The sequence below is a fragment of the Pelobates fuscus genome, chromosome 7 (assembly GCF_036172605.1).
Source record: "Pelobates fuscus isolate aPelFus1 chromosome 7, aPelFus1.pri, whole genome shotgun sequence".
In the NCBI taxonomy this organism is placed as follows: domain Eukaryota; kingdom Metazoa; phylum Chordata; class Amphibia; order Anura; family Pelobatidae; genus Pelobates; species Pelobates fuscus.
The window spans coordinates 87,726,419-87,747,310 of record NC_086323.1 but is presented as its reverse complement, the minus strand read 5'-3'; the positions used below and the strand labels follow the sequence as shown (position 1 = coordinate 87,747,310).

The 20,892-nt window shown below is 41.2% G+C and overlaps 1 protein-coding gene across 3 annotated transcripts in view; it reads right to left on the bottom strand.

The window, feature by feature from the left end:
- KLHL20 (kelch like family member 20) overlaps positions 1-20,892 on the bottom strand; it is a 49,526-nt gene that overhangs the window by 17,459 nt on the left and 11,175 nt on the right. For all 3 annotated transcript variants that reach the window (XM_063426180.1, XM_063426181.1, XM_063426182.1), the window contains 6 exons: positions 18,576-19,149; positions 4,887-5,045; positions 4,055-4,149; positions 3,306-3,421; positions 841-1,024; positions 482-625 (listed from right to left, as the gene is read on the bottom strand). In XM_063426180.1, the coding sequence (XP_063282250.1) occupies positions 482-625; positions 841-1,024; positions 3,306-3,421; positions 4,055-4,149; positions 4,887-5,045; positions 18,576-19,149 (1,272 nt within the window). The remainder of the gene's footprint in view (positions 1-481; positions 626-840; positions 1,025-3,305; positions 3,422-4,054; positions 4,150-4,886; positions 5,046-18,575; positions 19,150-20,892) is intronic.

The window sequence follows — 20,892 nt, the reverse complement described above, 5'->3', positions numbered from 1 at the left end:
TAACACACTGCTATACTGCACCCACATTACACACACTCATTCAGACACTATATACACTCACTGCCTCACATACACAATGCTACAATGCCGCTTTAGGGTAAAATAGATAAACAGTGACTGGTAGAGTTGGAGATTTTCTTCAAATTAGCCATGTTTGCCTGAATTTTGCAATTCAGATTGCAACTCACTTCATAGTTTAATGAACGTCTCAGACAGTCTATAATACTCTAACCATTACAATAAACTGTAGTAGTTATGGTGTTGGGTCCCTTTGATTTTGCGCTTATAATGATATTTAAAACTGTAAATTATGATCATAGGAAATCACATCCTATGGTCCTTCATGATTAATTTCCAGGATTTAATATGCGAGATAAGGCAAAAACCATGCATTTTCTTATTTTGTATAGAACAAAAGCTTAATATTAGTCAGAACACTAGAGAAGCAGTAGTGCATGCATGTAAATTCCTATATAAATACCTTTCCACAATATTGAGGCAAGAAACACCATCCTGACCCCCAACAGCATAAAGATATCCTCCAAGCACCGCAACGCCAACGCTTGTCCGGCAAGTGCTGGTGGGAGCCACATCGCTGCTCCACTGATTAGTCTTTGGGTCATACCTGTGACAGATTAGAGAAACAATTTTAACAAGTAGAAACAATATGACCATTTAAAGTATAGATGGACAGATCGGTCGTTGAAAGGAAAATACGGTATATATAATAATGGTTAAATGAGGTCATGATTTGATAAGGTATGTTCAATTAATTGGCTTCTATATTATACTTTTGACAACAGGAACTTTTATGGTAAAAAAATTTTTTGTACGATATACCTTTCAACACTGTTGAGGTACGAAGATCCATCATGGCCACCAACTGCATATAGTAGGTCATCTAAGACACTGACTCCAACCCCACAACGCCGTTTGCTCATAGAGGCCACCATCCGCCACTCATTGGTTTGAGGATCATAGCGCTCTACACTTGAAATGGCATCTCCACTACACCAACCTCCCACTAAATCATAAAAAAGATGAAATAAAAAAAATTAATTAAAAATGCTTTCTTTCATACAGGATCAAAAAGACATTTTAGCAGGAATACATTTAAGAGTTATTGATGTAGTATAGCTTAATAGGTCATGGGAGAACAATGCACATCTTAGAATAGAATATCAAGACGATGTAACATGCTTGGTTAATGCAAGAATTAAAGCTTTTCAGACATGTGAAAGAAATACGTGCTTTTGCCACTGAAACATTGTACAATGCTAACTCACTGTATTGAACGAGATAGCAAGAAAAAGGAGAAACAAGGGTTAAAACAAAATATAAGTGAGAATTACTTGTGCCATTTATCTAGCGATGCTAGCTATGCCACATTTGCCAACAGACATTAGTGCGGCTCAGGCAGCGGGCTCAGAGTTCGTGTCAGCCGATCCTAGGAGGAAGACATAGCAGGACGCTGCTTTTAGAGTGCTTAGGGGTATCCACAGAGCTGCACCAGAGCGGGAATCCCCTCCAGCCCAGGCCCGAGGGAGAGCGGGCATCTTCAAGCTGCGAACTTTATGTCCGGTGGGTGCCAAGTTTATCCCCTTCTGGGGGCGGTTGTTCGATCCAGATAGCCAATGTCGCTTACTACGGTTGATTTTCGGCCTACATGGTCGATGCTTAGAGACATAGCCTCTTGAGGCTCTTGGCTTGGGATGGCATACATTAAGGAAGGCAGGTGCTTGCGTAGTCGAGGAGCCTTGAGTTGTACCACCTGTCTCTGGAGCACTAGGCATGTGGCTGCCCTCATGTGGTGTGGTCGCTGAGGCTGCCAGGCGTGCCGAGATTTTGAGCCAGAAGTTCTGGAATGTGGCATCCAAGCAATGCATTATGGTTTCCACAGAGTCCATTGGGACTCTGATTTATGTAAAGGCCTTGCGAGGCTGGATTATGCCCATTTCCATCTTTGTGAGGCCTGGTAATCGAGTTGCGCTGGAATTTGACTTTGGGTCAGAGTTAAGTGCATCAGTGACTGCCAGATCGGCTTCAGTAAATACTGGGATATCCCCCACCGGTCCAGAGGAAGGAGGGCTATGCAACAAGTCTGTACAGGGATCCGTCGAGGAGAGAGAACGGCCACCTCTCCCCAGCTTTGCTCTCAGCAGGCCGTGGCAAAAGTGTTCGGGTTCCCAGAGGCTTAGAAAGTCGAGCAAAGGCTTAATGAGTAGGTCTGGGAAACCCTACACTCGTGAAGCACTGGAACGTTAGTCACAGCTAATGGGCTGGAGATAGCACCCCTGAACCGGACCAATGATCAGGAGCTTGTGCACCACGCGTCTGATGATTCGGTAGAAGGTCAGGCTCCGCCCTCACAAAAGAAAGCATTTTTAACAATAAACATATGTTAGCCATTTTGTTTATTTCGTACAGGACTTTGTTCCATAACTTATTTTGTGTTGTTAAAGAGAGAAAATCAATTAACATAAAACATAATACAATAACAATAAAAACATCTTCATTCAGTTTGCTTATACACATTTATTGCAAAAACAACGCTGCTCTCCACTCTGAACACAAATCAGCATGTTACAGACATGTTTGGAAAAATAAAAAAAGAAGACAATAGAGTCTACTGGTTACAGACACATATACAAGAACACCACCAGATTTACTTAAAGAAACACTAGCATTAGAAATACAAATCTGTATTCCTAACATTAGTGTTCCTGTCTCTACTGATTTTACATTGTAGCACTATGTGCAAAAGAGACATTGCACCCAGACCACTTCAATGAGCTGAAGTGGTCTGGGTACCTACAGTGTCACTTTAATGAGCAGGCACATCCACTTCCACGAACGCACTGAAACTTCCCTATGGGAACACACTATATCAGTGCTTTTCTATACAGCTTTTGTGCCACATGCCAGATATTTACTCAGTCAATGCAGTGGAAGCACTCTAGTGATTGTCATACTAACAGCCACTAGAGGTGGACTTAACCCTGTAAACATTGTAGTTTCTCATTGCAGGGCTAAGAGCACATGGATGTTAAACCCAGACAATATCATTGAGAAGAATCTGCTATATTAAAACAAAAACACACAGAATACAATTTCTCTCATATACAGTAGGTGTCACAAAAACAAATTAAAATAGCCTATTTATATGTGTTTGATGGCATTACTAAGTGTACATCTTACAGACGATGGCATTAGAATGTAAAATGAAGGTCTACAAAGGATCATAATACCCACATACAAGTTATAGCAATTTGCATCAATCTCTGTAACACTAAGAGGCAAACTACCTGCAAACAGCACTTCTCCGCAGCGGATGGGTTTACGAGGTCTAGTCCGGGGACCTTGCATAAGAGGTCGCTCCTGAGGCAAGAGAAGGTAATTCTTGGCTTCATCCACTAGATCCCTAAAGAGAAAGTTTACACAGGATACTATATTAAAATCAGATGGAGTAAAAAAAAAAAAAAACCTTCCCCAAGGATTGATCTTCATAAGTCACTTTTAGAGTCAAGGCTAAACTGGAGGCATGGTCCCTACCTCTTGCGTGTGCTTTTGGAGTTAAATAATTTTGGAAAGATTAACCAACAGTAGTGAATCATTTGCCTGTATAAAATTTATGATACACCTTCTGGGTTGTAATACTCTATTTTGAATGGTAATTTGAAGGCTCTGATCAATTGTGAGAGGTAGTTGGACAGACATTGCATTAGTGAACCAAGCCATATCAAAGTTTGAATTCGAAAATTCACTTCTACATCAGTCAAGCCGCAGCAGAAGAGATTGGCTTTGGGTGCAAGGAGATCACAGTTTTCATCAAACTGCTTGAAAATGGGGAGGGTGTCACAGGAAATTGTTTGTAGATCAACTTTCATGCATATTCATAAAAAAACAAAGTGGATATATGGTTACTTACTTTAAGAACCACTGCTTTATGCATTTAAAAAAAAGTGTTATCTATATTTTGCATTACTCTTGAAATGATTAACAGATATACAAATGACAGACATATACAATGATTATGAAAATATTACTTTATTACCTGCACTCTTCATCACTTTTGATTAAAGGATCAGACCCCACTGTCCCAACTAAAAATTTTGGACTCAGCAGCGGCAAACGGACATGTTGCAGAACCTGAAAGTTGAGAAGTAACAAGAGCTTAAATACACTATTCCTACAGTAGGTATTCCTTAGAGAGCAGCTTTGATTTTACATCTATAGAAAATGTAAAGGAAAGGATAGTTGAGATCTATTAAGGATGAATATTCTCACAGGCGAACTAACCACATTCCTAGAGGGACCTGACACCCAGACCACTTCATTAAGCCGAAGTGGTCTGGGTGACTAGTGTCCCTTTAATTCTTTATTTATGTGCGTTAGTGCGGTTTTTACAGCATATCAGCAGAAAATGTGTTTTAATATGCCTTAAAAAGTGTAATATTTCATATTTTATGGTAAAAAATAAATTGATTAAAAAAAGTGTTTACATTTTAAAAAACTTTGAAAAACACTACATTGGACATAATTTTTTTTCAAAAAGTTTGCTGAAGTCTGAAAGTTTCAAACAGAAAATATAAATACGGTACTTAAAACCCACTACTTGTGGCCCACACTTATTTATATTTCCACTGTACAAAATTAATTTAAATGGCAACATTTGCAGACCCTTAAAAAGGACCATAATCTAGTCCCCTAGAGTCTGTGCTAGTATCGAATGTGCAGGAGTTCCCCACCCACCCATTTACAGTTCTATACAGGCATGTCAATGTTAAAATTACTTCTTTCTATAAGATCTTTATAAAGTGGCTTGTTATGATGAATTATTCAGTCATTAGTCCTTGAAGAGATAAACAAAGAAAAAGGTTAATTACCTGTGGCAACTGAGGTCTACGCTCCTGAATGCTGTATTTGACCCATGCCATAACTGCATTGAATACTTGCTCTTCACTACGTACATTGAGTTCATCGCTGGAAATTATATCTATCAGTTGATTGGCTGGGAGTAGCATAAACTCCTCACTTTCCATTACCTGGAACAAATAAGCCCATTAACACAATATGTGAGCAGGTGTTGGGAAAAAAGAAAAAAAAAAAAAAAACAGGACTACTTTAGGCATCAATATTCAGGCAGTGTATAGCAGGGACTGACTAAATTTACAGAATATGACAAATTAAAACACAATGCAAACATTTCTACAAATTAGAATAATTAAGATACTGGGGGCATAAGGAAGGGAAAACCAATAGTAAAGGCATACTAATGACAGAGTCGCTTTAAATTGTTCAAATGTTGAAGATATATGCCATTTTTGGTAATTCAAAAACATTTTTGCTGACATGATGCAGCACATTGTAGTGGTTTTAGTTCAACAAGTCTTTGGCTGGGAAGGCTGGATGGCTTTGGATTTAGTAATATAGAAATGTATTTTCCATTTTATCTGTTCGAAAATAGGGGAAATGGCACCCAAAAACGGACTTGCTTACAAACAAGACAATAAGCTGTAGCAATTATGGAACACAGACAGCCCCTTTGATACAGTTTCCAGGCCAGGCCTCTTTATTACACAGGGCACTGTAGGCCTCAAAGCATATTCAGGCAAGCTACCCCTTCCTCCTCTATATACAATGATGGCCTTATTTAACGAATGGTTTTGCAGTGCCAGTAATTTTAGAGAGGATAGACAGAAAAATATGAATCAATAGAAGGGTTTATAATTGAAATAATATATCTATACATTTATATAGTACATACGTAGTACAGCAAGTTTTACTTTTATCATGCATAGAATGTGAACCAGAAAAAATTAATGTATATATATATACATATTTATAAAACATTGGGGGATACAGTAGAGTGCGGGAGGAGTGTATAAATGCCAAGGATTGAGTGTTAGGAGAACGAAAAAAAAAGCTTGCACATGTTACAACCCATAACAGAAAAACATACGTCAATGGAGATTGAAGAAGGTTGGGTCACACAGAGTAGGTAAAAAAAAAAAAAAAAAAAAAGGAATCTGTTTATGATCTGAATCTACCCTGGAGTCAGCAAACTCTTACGTAGGTTGCGTACTCCGACATAAAAGATTGCAAGATGGTTTAATCATTGTGACAGATACACATGCTCATGTTATGGTATACTGAAATGCTACACTGCTGGGAATACTCAAGGCCTCAAAATCCCTGGTGTAGGTTTTAAACTGTAGTTAAAGAGATAGCAGTAAATCAAAATAACAAAAACAAATTGAATAACTTGCTGCTTCTTCCAAAGTAGATCTGCAGTCTGCATTTGATTGAGAGGCACATTCCCGAATGACAGGTATGGGCTTCTAAAATGTAAGTTTACAGTAATTTGCATTTAAATCGAGAGTGGTCAGCTCAACATAGCAGAGCATTATGATCCTTGTAGTTCTACAACAGCTGGAGTGCAACATTTTATTTCCTCTGATTTCAAGGACAACTAAAGGCACCCAGACAACTTCACCTTAATGAAGTTGTCTGGGTACAGTGGTCCTGTCATTTTTATTCTGCAATGTAAAACCTTGCCATTTTGTAGATAAGGCAATGTTTTCATTGCAGGGCTAAACACCTCTAGAGGCGGTCTTCTGCTTCTAAGATCGAGTCACAGTTTGTTCTGTGACATTCAGCATCCTCACGCATCCTCTATTGTCCACCATAGGGAAGCACTGGATTCAAAGCTTCACTATGATGAGTATATGATTGGACGCACCCGGCACTTGTCGTGCAAGAGCTTCTCATTCCCAATGCTATAGTAATCCTTTAAGTCAAATCCTAGCTCGTCTTATCCATTTACTTATTGCATATTCTGTCTCAGCTTCAATAATCTATTTAAATCTCAAGTAAGATTTTAGATAAGACATGTAAAGATTTTTGGTATTTAATAACCAGTGAGTACCCCCTCACAGCTGAATTAATTTGCAATATATGAATAATTTTTAAATTAGATTTTTTTTTTTTCCTTCAGAGATGTAGAAATTGTGTACAATCATTCGAAAAGGAACAATTAGCAACATTATAGAATTTGGTGGTGGAGCAAAGGGCACAATGATCAATATATGTTGGGAAAGCCGATATGCACTACCCATATTGGGTTTCCCTCTTGCCTGGAAATCGACCTACTGAAAATGCGCTCTGGGTTATCAAATCACTCTAAATGGTTGATCCTTCGTACCTTATTAGCAGCACAAATTCATACACACAAGCTTAGAAAAACCAAAACGTACAATCGATGGCCAGAATTCAGCCAGCTCTGAAGGCAACCGAAACATACAAACATATCACACAGAATCACAGGTAATGTAACTAAAACATCAACGATTTTGGAACAACTGGCCTAAATGAACCTACCATTATGGGACTTAAGTGTGAAATTGCAATTTTCTATAAAGCATTATGTATGCAGGATGGAATAAATAGTAGTTATTAATGTAATCTTTGTTATGTTATTATATGTGCTGGATATTACATGCTGCAGTGCTTGTGTGTATTTAGGGCTTCAAATGGGTACTCAGTATTTAATTGTGAATGCTTATCTTTTAAGAAAATGTTAGGAGGTGTGGCTCATTTCAGTATATGTTTTCTACTTAATTTTTTTATTTTAAAGGGACACTATATAGTGTCAGGAAAACCGCTTGGTTTTCCTGACACTATAGTACCCTGAGGGTGCCCCCACCCTCAGGGTCCCCCTCCCGCGGCGTGGAAGGTGTTAAAACCCCTTCAGCTACTCACCCTTTTCCCCCACCGGGCTCCCTTACCTCTCCTCCCCCGCCGACGTCAGCATCCTTGTCTGACGTCACCACTGCCGCGAGCGCATTCAAAGTGTCCGTAGGAAAGCATTTTTCAATGCTCTCCTATGGACGCTCTGCGTGATGGAGGCATATGCCTCAATCATTGCCGATGCGTGTCTAGTGGCTGTCCGGAAGACAGCCACTAGAGGCTGGCTTAACCCCAGATGTAAACATCAGGCAGGGTTAACCCTAGAGGGACCTGACACCCAGACCACTTCATTAAGCTGAAGTGGTCTGGGTGACTAGTGTCCCTTTAATTCTTTATTTATGTGTGTTAGTGCGGTTTTTACAGCATATCATGTGCTTTGCAGGTAGATTGAACAGAAAATACATTGTTTCAACATTAGGTCACACATTGCATGCATCAACACAATTTTTTTTTTTTTTTTTTAAGTTAAAGATCGGAGGTGCCCTCTCTAGCCTAAACTAGAATGGCATAAGGCACGTCTGTGGGGAGCTTAAATGGAGCTTCAAGTGCATGGACATTAGGATTCTAACGCAATTAACCTTGGCATGCTTGTAGCCTAAGCGGACCCCCATTTGTAAGGGATTGCATGCTCTCGTAGCAGCTGGGTAATATGTCGGAAGGACCTCAGCCACGAGGGTTCCTCAGAAAGTCCCTGTAGAAGGTAATTGTGCCCCCGCGAGGACACTGTGGGGGGGCCCTCGCCGCTCCCATAAGTACTCCCCTGTCTGAATCCCGCACCAGCTTCATCAGGACGTCTCGGGGTGCTGTGGTAGCTCTGGCAAGTTGGAAGCATGAATCAACTGTCAGCTGCTTGGCTTGCTTGGGCATCAGTAATGTGGCAATAAGCCTCAGGCAATAGTAAGGGTGCTCAGCTCCTTGAATCGCCTCTGGTACTCCGCATATTTTCAGATTTCGGGTCCTTGCCCTATCCTCCATGTTGGGCAGTTGTGCCGGTTGGTCAGCGCATTGTTTTTGCAGTACACTCGGTGCGACATTCGTTGCAGTTTGCGCACGCGATGGGCGAACGCGGAGATATTTTTAGCGGATTGGCACAATGTCTGCAATAAACACCACCAGGCGCAATCTTAGAGGTTGCAGGCCGCGCGTAGGAAATCTCTGATGTCCCGGGATGTCCTCGGCTGTCTCTTCCAGTACTTGATATGAGTGCCAGGTTGGGTGAGAAATTCTGGCATAACCGTTCTCATGCAGAGCTGCCTAGAGGATTTATTTTTACTTTTAAATGTTATTCTTGTTAAATATGGACTCCAGCAACTCCGTCTGTAGCAGTTTATATTAAAGGATCACTATAGTGTCAGGAAAACAAAGCGGTTTTCCTGACACTATAGTGCCCTGAGGGTGCCCTCAGCAGCTTACCTTAATCCAGCGCCGGGCTCCCTCTGCGCTGGTGACCTCTACTCCCCCGACCGACGAATGGCATGCGGGGCAAGTGCCACACGCGCATTCAAAGTGTTCATAGGAAAGCATTTCTCAATGCTTTCCTGAGGACGCACTGCGCGATGGAGGCGAAATGTGCCTCCAGCGTCGCAGATGCGCCTCTAGTGGCTGTCCGGAAGACCGCCACTAGAGACTGGATTAACCCCAAATGTAAACATAGCAGTTTCTCTGAAACTGCTATGTTTGCATCTGAAGGGTTAAAACCAGAGGGACCTGGCACCCAGACCACTTCATTGAGCTGAAGTCGCCTGTGTGACTATAGTGTCCCTTTAAGCATAACATTTATTTATTTATTTTTTCCTGCTGTGTCATGGAGGTTGATGCAGAGATGTCATTTTCGCATAACTGGTACACTCATTTTACCACATGACAGGAGGCTTCATATTTGCATAACTCTTTACTGATAATCTCCAGCAGCACAGAAACATCAGAAAAAAAGTCAAGTGATACATAAAAGGCCCTGACAGTCACATCACTTCCTCTTTCTTTGCTGCTCCAGCCTGGCACAGGTCAGAGTATTTTGTTTCTCCCTGGTGAATTACTGTTAAAAGACTTTTATTACTTGTTTTATGTTTGCTAACTACACTGGTTTACTCTCCCTGGCTCTCCTATACCCCTCTATATGATTATAATTCTGTATCTTGATCTGTTTGCTTGCCTCAGACCTCGGTTAGTTTTTTCTTGATCTGGTGTCTTCTCATTACCTCTCCCCTCGGTCTGCGAGCCTCCTGGCAGTACCGCTCCCACCTCGCGGGTCCATTGGGGGTCACTACTACTAGGGCTACCAGGCTTGACCCAGTTGTACCAGGAGTCTGGCACCCCTACGTGCTGGCCCTAACACCACTATCCCCAGTGACGGTCACGGTCTCTCACACAGGACAGGATCATGGAAGACACACTGCAACTGACCCAAGACTTCCAAGCAATGATTAACGCCATCATGGCGGCCTCAGTGGAGAAGGCTCTGCTACGAGCTCTACCCAAATCCCATGGAGACGCAGGCTCCCCAGACTTGGTGGAGGCCTCGGGTTTGGAAATCTTAGTCAAAGCGACATTGGAAGGGATCCAGGCCTCCAGCCTCTAGGGTCAAAGGCAAAGCGCCTGTCAAACAATCCAAACTGACGGAGCAAAGGGAACCCATATCCCGAACACCACCATCCTCCGATGAGGACTATCGCCCACCAGGTACCCTGTATCATGTCATGGATGAGTGGTACGAAGACTGTTCACTGTCAGAGGAAGATGAATGGCAAGACCTACCTCAGACTTCCTCGAAAATACCATAAGGAAACTATACTCGGTGAAGACGACCGATGCAGGGATATCCCGAGCGGCCCCAAGACCATGGTGGTCGAAGATGGGGTGTTCCTGGACGAATAAGGGGTACCACTCTTTGATACCTGTACCATTCACCACCCCCCAGTCGTGAGAGTGGAGCCTACCCGACCACCTGCCACGATTCGTACACTATTGCCGGACAAAGTGGTCGTTACCCCTGAATTCGACACCACGATTGTGGTCTTTATGTCTTTCAAGAAAGAATCTTCTGCAAGATCTCATCATCACGAACGACTGGTTTACCCATCTAGACCTTAAAGACACATACCAGACACGCCCAGTCGCCCTAGATTGTCATCGCTTTCTCCATTTCAGGTGGAGAGGACAAACATGCCAGTTCATATGTTGTTGTTCAACCTCAGCTCAGCAGTGCTTCACAAAGCTGCTGAAGCCAGTGATGGCTCACATTCGAACCATTGGCATACAGTGTCTCGTTTACCTGGGCGATTTGCTGATTTTCTGCGAATCTGCATCCAGGCTTCGATTGCAGACAATTTGTCGTTCACTTTTCTGGAATCTTTGGGTTTCGTGGTAAACAGAGAAAAGTCGTCTCTCTCCTTAAAATCGGTTCAGTTCCTCAGTTTCTAAAATCGATTAGAGGAACTGCATACTACACCTTCCTACGGCAAAGATAGCATTCATATAGAAAGAAGTCAGACGTGTCCTCCGGATGGATACGATTCCCCTCAGGACGCTCGATCGGATTGTTGGACTCCTTTCTTCCTCCATCCAAGCGATATTTCAGGGACCTCTACACTACAGGGCCATGCAACGCCTGAAGGCAAGATGCCTACGCTCCGGACACTCCTACGACCACTGCATCCCACTCGGAGCAGTCGTTCGGACAGAACTCCATTCGTGGCTCCTTCACATGCAAGCCTGGAATGGCAAAGTGATTTTTGCCTCATCCCCGGATTTCAGTGTGGAGTCGGACGCTGGCCTCTGGGGCACCCACTGCGCGGATTCCTCCACAGGGGGACCTTGGAGGGCGAAGAGACCGATCTCCACATCAACTGCCTGGAATTGATTGCAAGGTCCTTAGCCATCCACAGCCTGGCCAGGGACATGTCGAATTGCTGCATTCTGCTCCGGATGGACAATAGCTCGGCGCTACAATACATCAACCGCCTGGGTGGGGCCAGATCCCAAGCTCTTACAGAGACCACGAAGGACATATACAAGTTTTGTCTCTCTCGCGATATCACGCTTCGGGCGGAATACCTGCCGGGAATTACCAACCTGACGGTGGACTGGTTTTCACGTCATTAGCCAGAAAACACTGATTGGAAACTCAACGTCTCGATCTTCCAGGAATTTAATCATTTGAAGAACCCATTACATCTAGATCTATTTGCTTCCCGGACCAATCTCCAACTTCAGAACCACTACAGCTGGCTCCCAGATCCGAATTGTGAAGCAGTGGACGCGTTTCTACAAACATGCCCGATTCACAGGGCATATGCGTTCCCTCCGTTCTCCATGATAGCGAGGATGCTCCGTCACCTCTACTTCTCATAGCTCCACTTTGGCAGTCAGGCATGGTTTCCAGACTTATTGGAAATGCCCCACGAATCTCAGCTTCTCCTACCAAAATTCCCTCTACTTTTGACGGGACCACGGGGAGAAGCTCATCCCCTCGTGCTAGATCAGAAGCTGGATCTAGTGGCCTGGACGATTTCAGGTTATGGACTGACCAGGATCCCCTATTGCAGGCATAGGCAACCTTCGGCTCTGCAGATGTTTTGGACTACACCTTTCATGATGCTTTGCTAGCATTATGTGTGTAAGAGCATTATGGGGGATGTAGTTCACAACATCTGGAGAGCCGAAGGTTGCCTATCCCTGCCCTATTGCAATCGGCTAAGGACCTTTTATGGGATTCATGGGCTCCCAGCACCAGGAAATGCTATATTTCTGCATGGTCCGCCTGGAGTAGTTGGTGTCCGGAGAGGGATTCCGATCCCTTTACTGCACCTGTCCCGTAAATCCTCAACTACCTCTCACATCTGTTTTTGTAAGGCCGGTCTTACCAATCCCTCAATGTGGTTAGATCGGCTATTTTAGCGGCACTGTACAGGGCATTCCGGTGCGTCAGGACCCATTGGTTTGTCGGTTGTTACGGGGTGCTAAAACGGTCAAGACCTCCAGCACCGAAATATTCACGTCTGTGGCATATGGATGTGGTGCTACGCTTCTTTAGAGATTGGCTGGATAACTCTTACCACTCTCTGAAACAACTTTCGGCCAAACACCCTCTTGCCGTGTCTTGCTTCTTTTCGTTGCGTGGCAGACATCAGGGCGTTCGATGTCGACTGTTTCTCCTTTACTCCAGAAGGGGTTTCCGTTACGATCTCCCTTTGTACCAAGTCGGATTCCTCGTCTGTATTTTATCAGTTTTTCCAAGCGGACCCCAGACTATGTGTGGTTAAGAGGTTAATGCTATATACTGAAATCTCAACTCCCCTCCAAACCTCTTCAGCGGGTCAGCTTTTGATTTCATACGTTAAGACTCATGGACCAGTGTCTACTACAACACTTGCCAGATGGGTCCACTGGCTTATTGTTAGCTGGCGTGGAATCATGCTTTGGTGCCCACTCTGTTAGGGGTGAGGTTGCTTTACAAGCTTTCTCGGCAGGAGCCTCTCTTGCCTACATTATGCGTTGTGCGGATTGGACGCCCGAAAGTACATTAAGGAGGTTTTAATTTTTTGTCAGATTTCTCATGCTTCCTTTGCTTTAATTCTTCGCGTTAAAAATGCAAATATGACGCCTCCTGTCATGTGGTAGAATTGTAGATTATGCCAACGTAGTGTACCTATAAATCATAATTTTAGTAATGACAGGTGGCAAATATTTGCCTCCCTACTTTTCCCTCCCGAATTGTAGGTATGGCATTGTAGTATTAATTTTTTTTTTTCCTCTGTTCATTTTAGGATTGTAATGCATTAAATTTATTTAGAACTAGCAATTAAATTACGGTTTTCTTTTTCCATCATTAAATGCATGATAGATTTTCAATTATTCTGGTGTTCATTATATGTGGGCAACTTGCAAATTCAAATACCTTTCACTTCTTTTTCTTTCAGTGTGATTGGTTCTCTTCAAGGGACAAACTTGCCTTTCCGTTTTTCTGCATGAAGTTCCTACCCGGATTTGGGAGAACACTGTTTTGTTGAACTTTTTGACTTATGTCTGTCATGTTTCCCTTTGTTTTTTACCCGTTTAATATTCGCTACAAAGAAAGAGGAAGTGAAGAGACTGCCAGGGCCTTTTATGCATCACCTGACTTTTTTTTCTGATTGGTTGTTCTGTTTTTGTGCTGCTGGAGATTTTCAGTAAAAAGAGTTATGCAAATATTTGCCTCCTGTCATTACTTAAATTAAGATTAGAGTTACACTACGTTACCATAATCTACAGTTTCTAAAAATTTCTCATCCACTCAAGCAACTCACACTGACACAACAGCCGTTAATAATAAAGATCAGGAGCAATAACCAGGGCAGTATGTGTAATGCAAATACGGATTGGAAACACTTTTTGAACATTGTCCCTTCCATACATAACCTCCATGGTTGCATCATGGAGAAGATGCAGCAAATCATTTGACCGCTAAAGGTGATACAATGTAACTTTTGCGGCTATAAAAATATTTTCTTCTTATCACTGCAAAGAAGAGAGATTTGGCTCTGCAAAGAAGAAAGATTGGTGAACATCTGATTGAGGATGTAATGACCCGGTTGCTCATCTGGGTGTTCAGTGGAGACTGGGTGCAGGAGAAGAGTTTTACTTTAACCTAACCCTCTCCTCACCCGCCATAGTATTCCTCTTCAGCTCCTGGTGCTTCATCTGCCATAAGCCTTCATGAGTGTTTTTTGTTCTTGCACATGCATATGCTCGAGACCATGGGATCCTTCAAAAACAATGTGTTTTCCCTGCAGCTGGGTGATGTGACAAAACTTGATGGTGGTAGCTACATATACAAGACAAAGTAGTCTTTACTTTGTTTTATGATCTCTTGACTGTGTTGCATTGTCAGCAAAATTCTAATACAGTCAATGCAAGTATTTCATAAAGATTGTATCTTTATAAAAATCCTGTTTATGGGGCAGAAATTGTTAGTTTCTTGAACAGTTTAAGAAAAAAAAAAAAAAAAATATAGAAACAGGTGTACATTTTGGCCAGGTTTAAAGTAAAGGCAAAAAAATCTCTCACTTCCCAGAATTTAGAATAATAGGATAACGAATACCTTATATTTAATAAATGTCTGACAAAAAAAAAAAAAGGGAAGTTAGGAATACTGACCACTGTGTTCTATCCTGCACCTATATCTTGAATTTCTGTCAATTATTGTTATAAGCTATGCCCTTTGCATTTGGCAGTCAGCAAACAGTGAGCAAAAAGAAAGGGTGAGAAACTGGAACAATGAGGGACAAAATGTTGCAGACAGTTTGTGCCTTTTCGTTCCATTTTTTTAATTTTATTTTAGTGCAGTTTACTAAATTAGTCTGGTATTTTTGTCTTAAGCACTCAGCTGAACACTCTCAGCTTAGGAACGTCAGTCTCTCCAGGGTTGGTAGTAGTGGCGAGTAGCAGCACTTGGCAGACCCATGTAAGAAGCCAAACCACTGATCAACCATTTGACTCCTTACAAATTTGGGGGAGCCTTCCGGTACTTGTTATGGTGCTTGGATTCATCCTTTAAAAATAAGTTAAAAAAGGCGCTATTCAATGTTTCATGCAATAATATAATTTCAAGAAAAATGTTAGTTCCCTTTTAATAATCATGTGTTGATACAAATACTTTTAATGCTGGATGCAAAGTTATACATCAATTTGCACTGCTTTTAATATCCCTAAGAGGTTATTTAAAAGGGGCACTATAGTCACCTGAACAACTTTAGCTTAACGTGTCACTGCTTGCCTCTCTTCCATCTCTGACTGGATGTCGTCACGCTTTCTCAAACTTAACCTCTCTAAAACTGAACTCCTTGTCTTTCCTCCTCCTCCTAATACTGATCCTCCTCTCTCACTCTCCCTTCAAGTCAGTGATATCCACATAAGTCCATCCCTACAAGCGCGCTGTCTTGGCGTCATACTTGACTCTGGTCTCACATCCAGTTTGTTGCCAAGTCCTGTAGGTTCCAACTCAAAAACATAGCCCGCATCCGCCCCTTTCTTACGCAAGATGCTACCAAGGAGCTTGTCCATGCTCTAGTAACTTCCCGCATGGATTACTGTAACCCTCTCCTGATTGGTCTCCCCAAAAGCCGTACTGCCCCGCTACAGTCTGTAATGAATGCTGCAGCTAGACTGATTTTCCTATCCAGTCGGTCCTCTCACACCTCGCCCCTTTGTTTATGAACCCTAGTCACACCTCCCTGCATGTGACTTGCACAGCCTTCCATAAACACTTCCTGTAAAGAGAGCCCTATTTAGGCTTTTATTGCAAGTTCTGTTTAATTAAGATTTTATTATCCCCTGCTATGTTGGTAGCCTGCAAGAGCCTCCTGTATGTGATTAAAGTTCAATTTAGAAATTGAGATACAATTATTTAAGGTAAATTAAATATGTTTGAAAGTGAAACCAGTTGTTTTTTTCATGCAGGCTCTGTCAATCATAGCCGGGGAGGTGTGGCTAGGGCTGCATAAACAGAAACAAAGTGATTTAACTCCTAAATGACAGTGAATTGAGCAGTGAAATTGCAGGGGAATGATCTATACACTAAAACTGCTTCATTTAGCTAAAGTAATTTAGGTGACTATAGTGTTCCTTTAAATTAGTGTCATAAGTAAATCATTATATGTGATATCTGCAAACATTAAACATTTAGGCAATTAAGTAAGCATGGCTATGTAAATAAGCTGGGGATTTCACTTCTGCTATGGTTGGAATGACCAATCTGTGCATGTCAGTCCTTCACAAAGTCTTTGCAATACAATACCTTCTGACATCCTTCTTTGTAAGCTCTCTGAACAGACATTAACCAACCGAGGGTAAAACAAAGCATAAAAAATTAAACCAAACACACGTCTCCATCCTCCAAAGGGTTCAGTGCAGGGTTTCTCTGGGTAGGCCGCATGTCCATATTAATATGTATATTGACTAATACAATTTTGCTTTTTCACAACTGTGAAAGTTCATTATTAGTTTCTATTTTACTATGTCATGGTTAGCATTATGGCCAAATGATAGCGCCTCAGGTGTTGCAGAACTACAACTCCTATGATGCCTTGTCAGCTTTAAGAACAGGGAGTTAAGTTTCTGCAATAGCAGAGAGCTCTCTCAGATCAATGTGATCAGTGGGGCAAAGACTGGCAAGAAACGGGTTAGCAATAAATGTCTGGCCCAACAGAGGGACAGAAGTCAGAATGATTAGTTTGGGACCCAGCGAAAAGCACAGCTACTAAGTCACCTTATCCTACTGACCTCAAGAGTTGATGTGGGGTTTATAAGTCAGGAAAGAAAACCTGCAATGGAAACACAAGATGCCACCTGGTTTTCCTTAAAATAAATACAAAGGACCCAATGGAAATATAATCCACATACAGACGTACACGGTCAATATGACTGACATAGCACAGCATACTTTATTTCTGCAGTATAGCTTGAGGACAAGCTTTTTAGCAACTACAATTAATATATTTGATAGGTTTGAATTTGAAAAATTAAAAAAAAAAAAGGGAAGAAAACCACACACACAAGACACAATATGTACTGCAACACATACATAAATGCAGCACTTAGCACTTGAATTAGCAAAATGTTAAACAAAGAACTAAACTAACATCTGCTGGCACTCATAGTTCACAAAGGCAATATAACATGTTCTGATCTTAATAATGCCAGTGTTTATTTCCATCTTATACATATGGAAAAGTGAGCAGCACCAAATGGAACGCATATTCAAAGGAGGGACACATTATAAATGAGAAGTTGTACACAACTAACCCTTTGAGTAAAAAAAAAGGGATTCTCCCCATGAACAAAGCAAAGAATTATGGAAAATGATACATTCTAAAAGGTTTTAGCAAAACTGAAATTCAAATCAACACAAGGCTTATATGTTAAATGCATTTTACTATTCAGGTAGGATTACATTAGTGTAATAGTACAGTGCATTAACTGAAAAGGAAAGACTTATGTATAGGTCAAAATGCAAAACCAGCCAATCCCCTGAAATAGTTACCAGCAGCCAAAGAGTCCCCATAATTGCTTGCACCTTCCTGAGTTGCAGTCAGTCCTGAAATGGCATGCGAATTGGAACGTGCCTATCAGAATCCTAGTTCAATTTGATCTCTAAATAGATTTGCATATATAGAGAGCTACACTCGCACACAGAACACCTCCCTTACTCATGAAACAGAAACCTGCATTTGAAGACCAACAGAGCCCCTAACAACTACCGATGTGAAATCCACCCGTGACTCACGGGATAGTGTGGGATTGAAATAACAGAGGATCATTGAAGGAAAACAAATAGGATTTTTTTTTTTAAAATTACAATTTTTTTTAAAAAATAAATAAAAAGGGGGGGGAACTTACTCAACAAAGTACACGTTATAGCACCAATGATAAATGACGTGACATGAACAACAATTCTGTGTGCAGAGTAAATAACAGAAATAGCAAAGTATATTGTGGCATGTATGCGCAATGGTGTTTTTGGGAGCAGGGTATGTGTCATTTAGCTGTCATCGCAGCATCACTTCAGTCATTCAGCAAAGACATCAAACAAACAGCTGCTGGAAAAAAAAAAAAAAAAAAAACACACACTTCCCTGCAAGATCTATACACATTTGTGAAGTCAGTCCTCGGTATCTTGTCACATGAACACCTTGGTTAATGGATTAGAAAAAGCTAGAACTGAATAAATGGGGAAAGGAATGCAAACTGATCAACCCGTGCTCACTTAAAAACCTTTACTATTGAGAGAACCCAAGGAGTTTACTAGAGAAGCCATGCATGTATAGATCTGACCCATGTCTTTAGCTTACCTCTTGGAAGTTATGCTGTGTAAACTTATCTGCAATCCTCAGCAACTCTCGGCATGAATGTGTATCAGCAAAGGCTCTGATACCCAGGCAATTGGATGGATCAAGCTGTCTCTTTAAGAATTCACAGCAAGCTTCCTGAATCTCTGCGAGTTGAAGTAGACAAGCAGCTGGAAGAAGGGTCTGTACATTGCCTTCTTCTACCGTGATTTGTGAGGTGTATGAGAAGTCTATCAGTAGTTCCATGGCTCGCTCATCAATATCCCGGATAACAACCTCTGTTTGCCGACTTTCAGCCAACTCTCCTGTGAACATGGCCCGAAAGTAAGGGCTGCAGGCAGAAAGGATGACGCGATGTGCATAGATTTTCTTAGTACCAACCACAAGCACAACATCGCAGAGCTCTCGGTGCTTGCGCAAGAGGTTGATGACTTCAAGAGTCTGCCGTGGATGTTTGTCTGAGACATAAGGCATGCGGGCTGGCTGAGGAACCCCCTCTGGCAGCTTGTTGGGGTCTCCCAGGGTGCAACGGCTCGTCACATCCATACCCGTCTCACCTGGGCGAGTGCTGAGACACCTAAAGTTTGAGACAAAGAAAATAAACTATTAATGGCAAGAATAAGAGAGCTACACAATGTTTTAGATGGTTAACTTCATGCAAAGTTGACAGTTACATGCTAAAAAAATAAATTGACTAATCATATTCTGATAGTGAGCCTACCGAAATCCATTTAAATGTTGTGCAGCAGAATAAAAACAAAAAATGACTCTCCAATACAAAACACCCAGATTAAATTTACTGAACACATGAAATGGATTTCTTTAGGGTTAATAAATCAAATCCCATGATAAATAATATATAACATCTCCATAAAAAGCAACAGCCAATTCCGTGATATATTATTTCTTTTAGTATATGCAGAAAAATCAATCGCTTCCGGCATATTTTCCTTCAAGCTAAAAACATGCATATATACTTTACTGTGATTTTTTTTTTTAGATTTACTTGCATATACTATTAAAAGAAGCAATGCAGCACACAAATAGAGGGCACTTGTATATTCTGTACCTTATTATCCCCTGCAGACCAATCTAACCTTTACCAAAACAAGTAAACTGTTCACAAAATAAATAAATAAATAAATAAAAACATTTTACCAAGGAACCAATAAGCTAAAGCATTCAAAAATGTATTGGCTATTTAAAAATTTTTGCTTTTGCAAACTGCTATAATGGATCTTAAATGTATTCCACCTGGTTTGCTAGATCCTCTGACACTCTTCTTCATAACAACATTACCCATACTGCAATCTTACTTGGTTAGCAACTTTCTTTGGGTCTGGAAGATCACTGCACTAACGGCATAGTCCATGTTAAGACCTGTCAACACTCATGAACTTGCCCCTCTTTGGTGCCAATTTAAAGTAGTAATTTGCAATTGAACTTTAAAAATATAAGACTTAATTACAGCAAAAATAATAATGTGCCAAGTCTTCTAACAAGTGAATCTCTGCTTACAAGTGCTAAAGTTTTACTTACCAATGGCTAGCAGTTGGAATGGCAACATTCCAACCCCATAACAGATAAGTATTTTGCCCCTTTTCTTTTTTTAATTGTAGGTAACTATTATTATCGCCACTTATATAGCACCAACAGATTCCATGGCGCTTTACAATATTATGAGGCGGGATTTAACTATAAATATGACAATTACAAAAAAAAAAAAAAACTTACAGGAACGATAGGTTGAAGAGGACCCTGCTCAAACAAGCTTACAGTCTCATAGGATGTGGGATATAAAACACATTAGGATGGGAAATAGCAATCAAATAAGGTGGGAGTCAAGCAGAGAGTAAAGTCCTTTAGGAGAGAGCAATAGACAGGTATGTGAGGTAACTAGAACGGTTTTTGTTGTCCTAAGCAGAAGGAAAGCACTATAAAGTCCTACATGTATGCAGCAATCCAGCTCACTGAAGCTCCAAACCTCACATATGGTTAGGATGGCAGACTTGGGAGTTGAAATAGGCACAACAGTATAGAGGACAAACAAAAAGACACATGAGGGAGAGAAGGACAAGGACATTGACCATAACAGAGTACAAATAGAGACAAATGAGAAATAAAGACAGCTTGTCTTCATTTGTTACTACAGGAAAATAAAGATTTGAATGGAAGACTTAATTGCTCATTCAGAACATCCTACGAATTACAAAAAAACATTCACAGTGATATTTCAAAATCTAATGTTTGACAAACCACAGATACCAGGAATCAACTGCTACAGAAAATGCTAGTTCACAACTTTTTTCCCCAGTACATA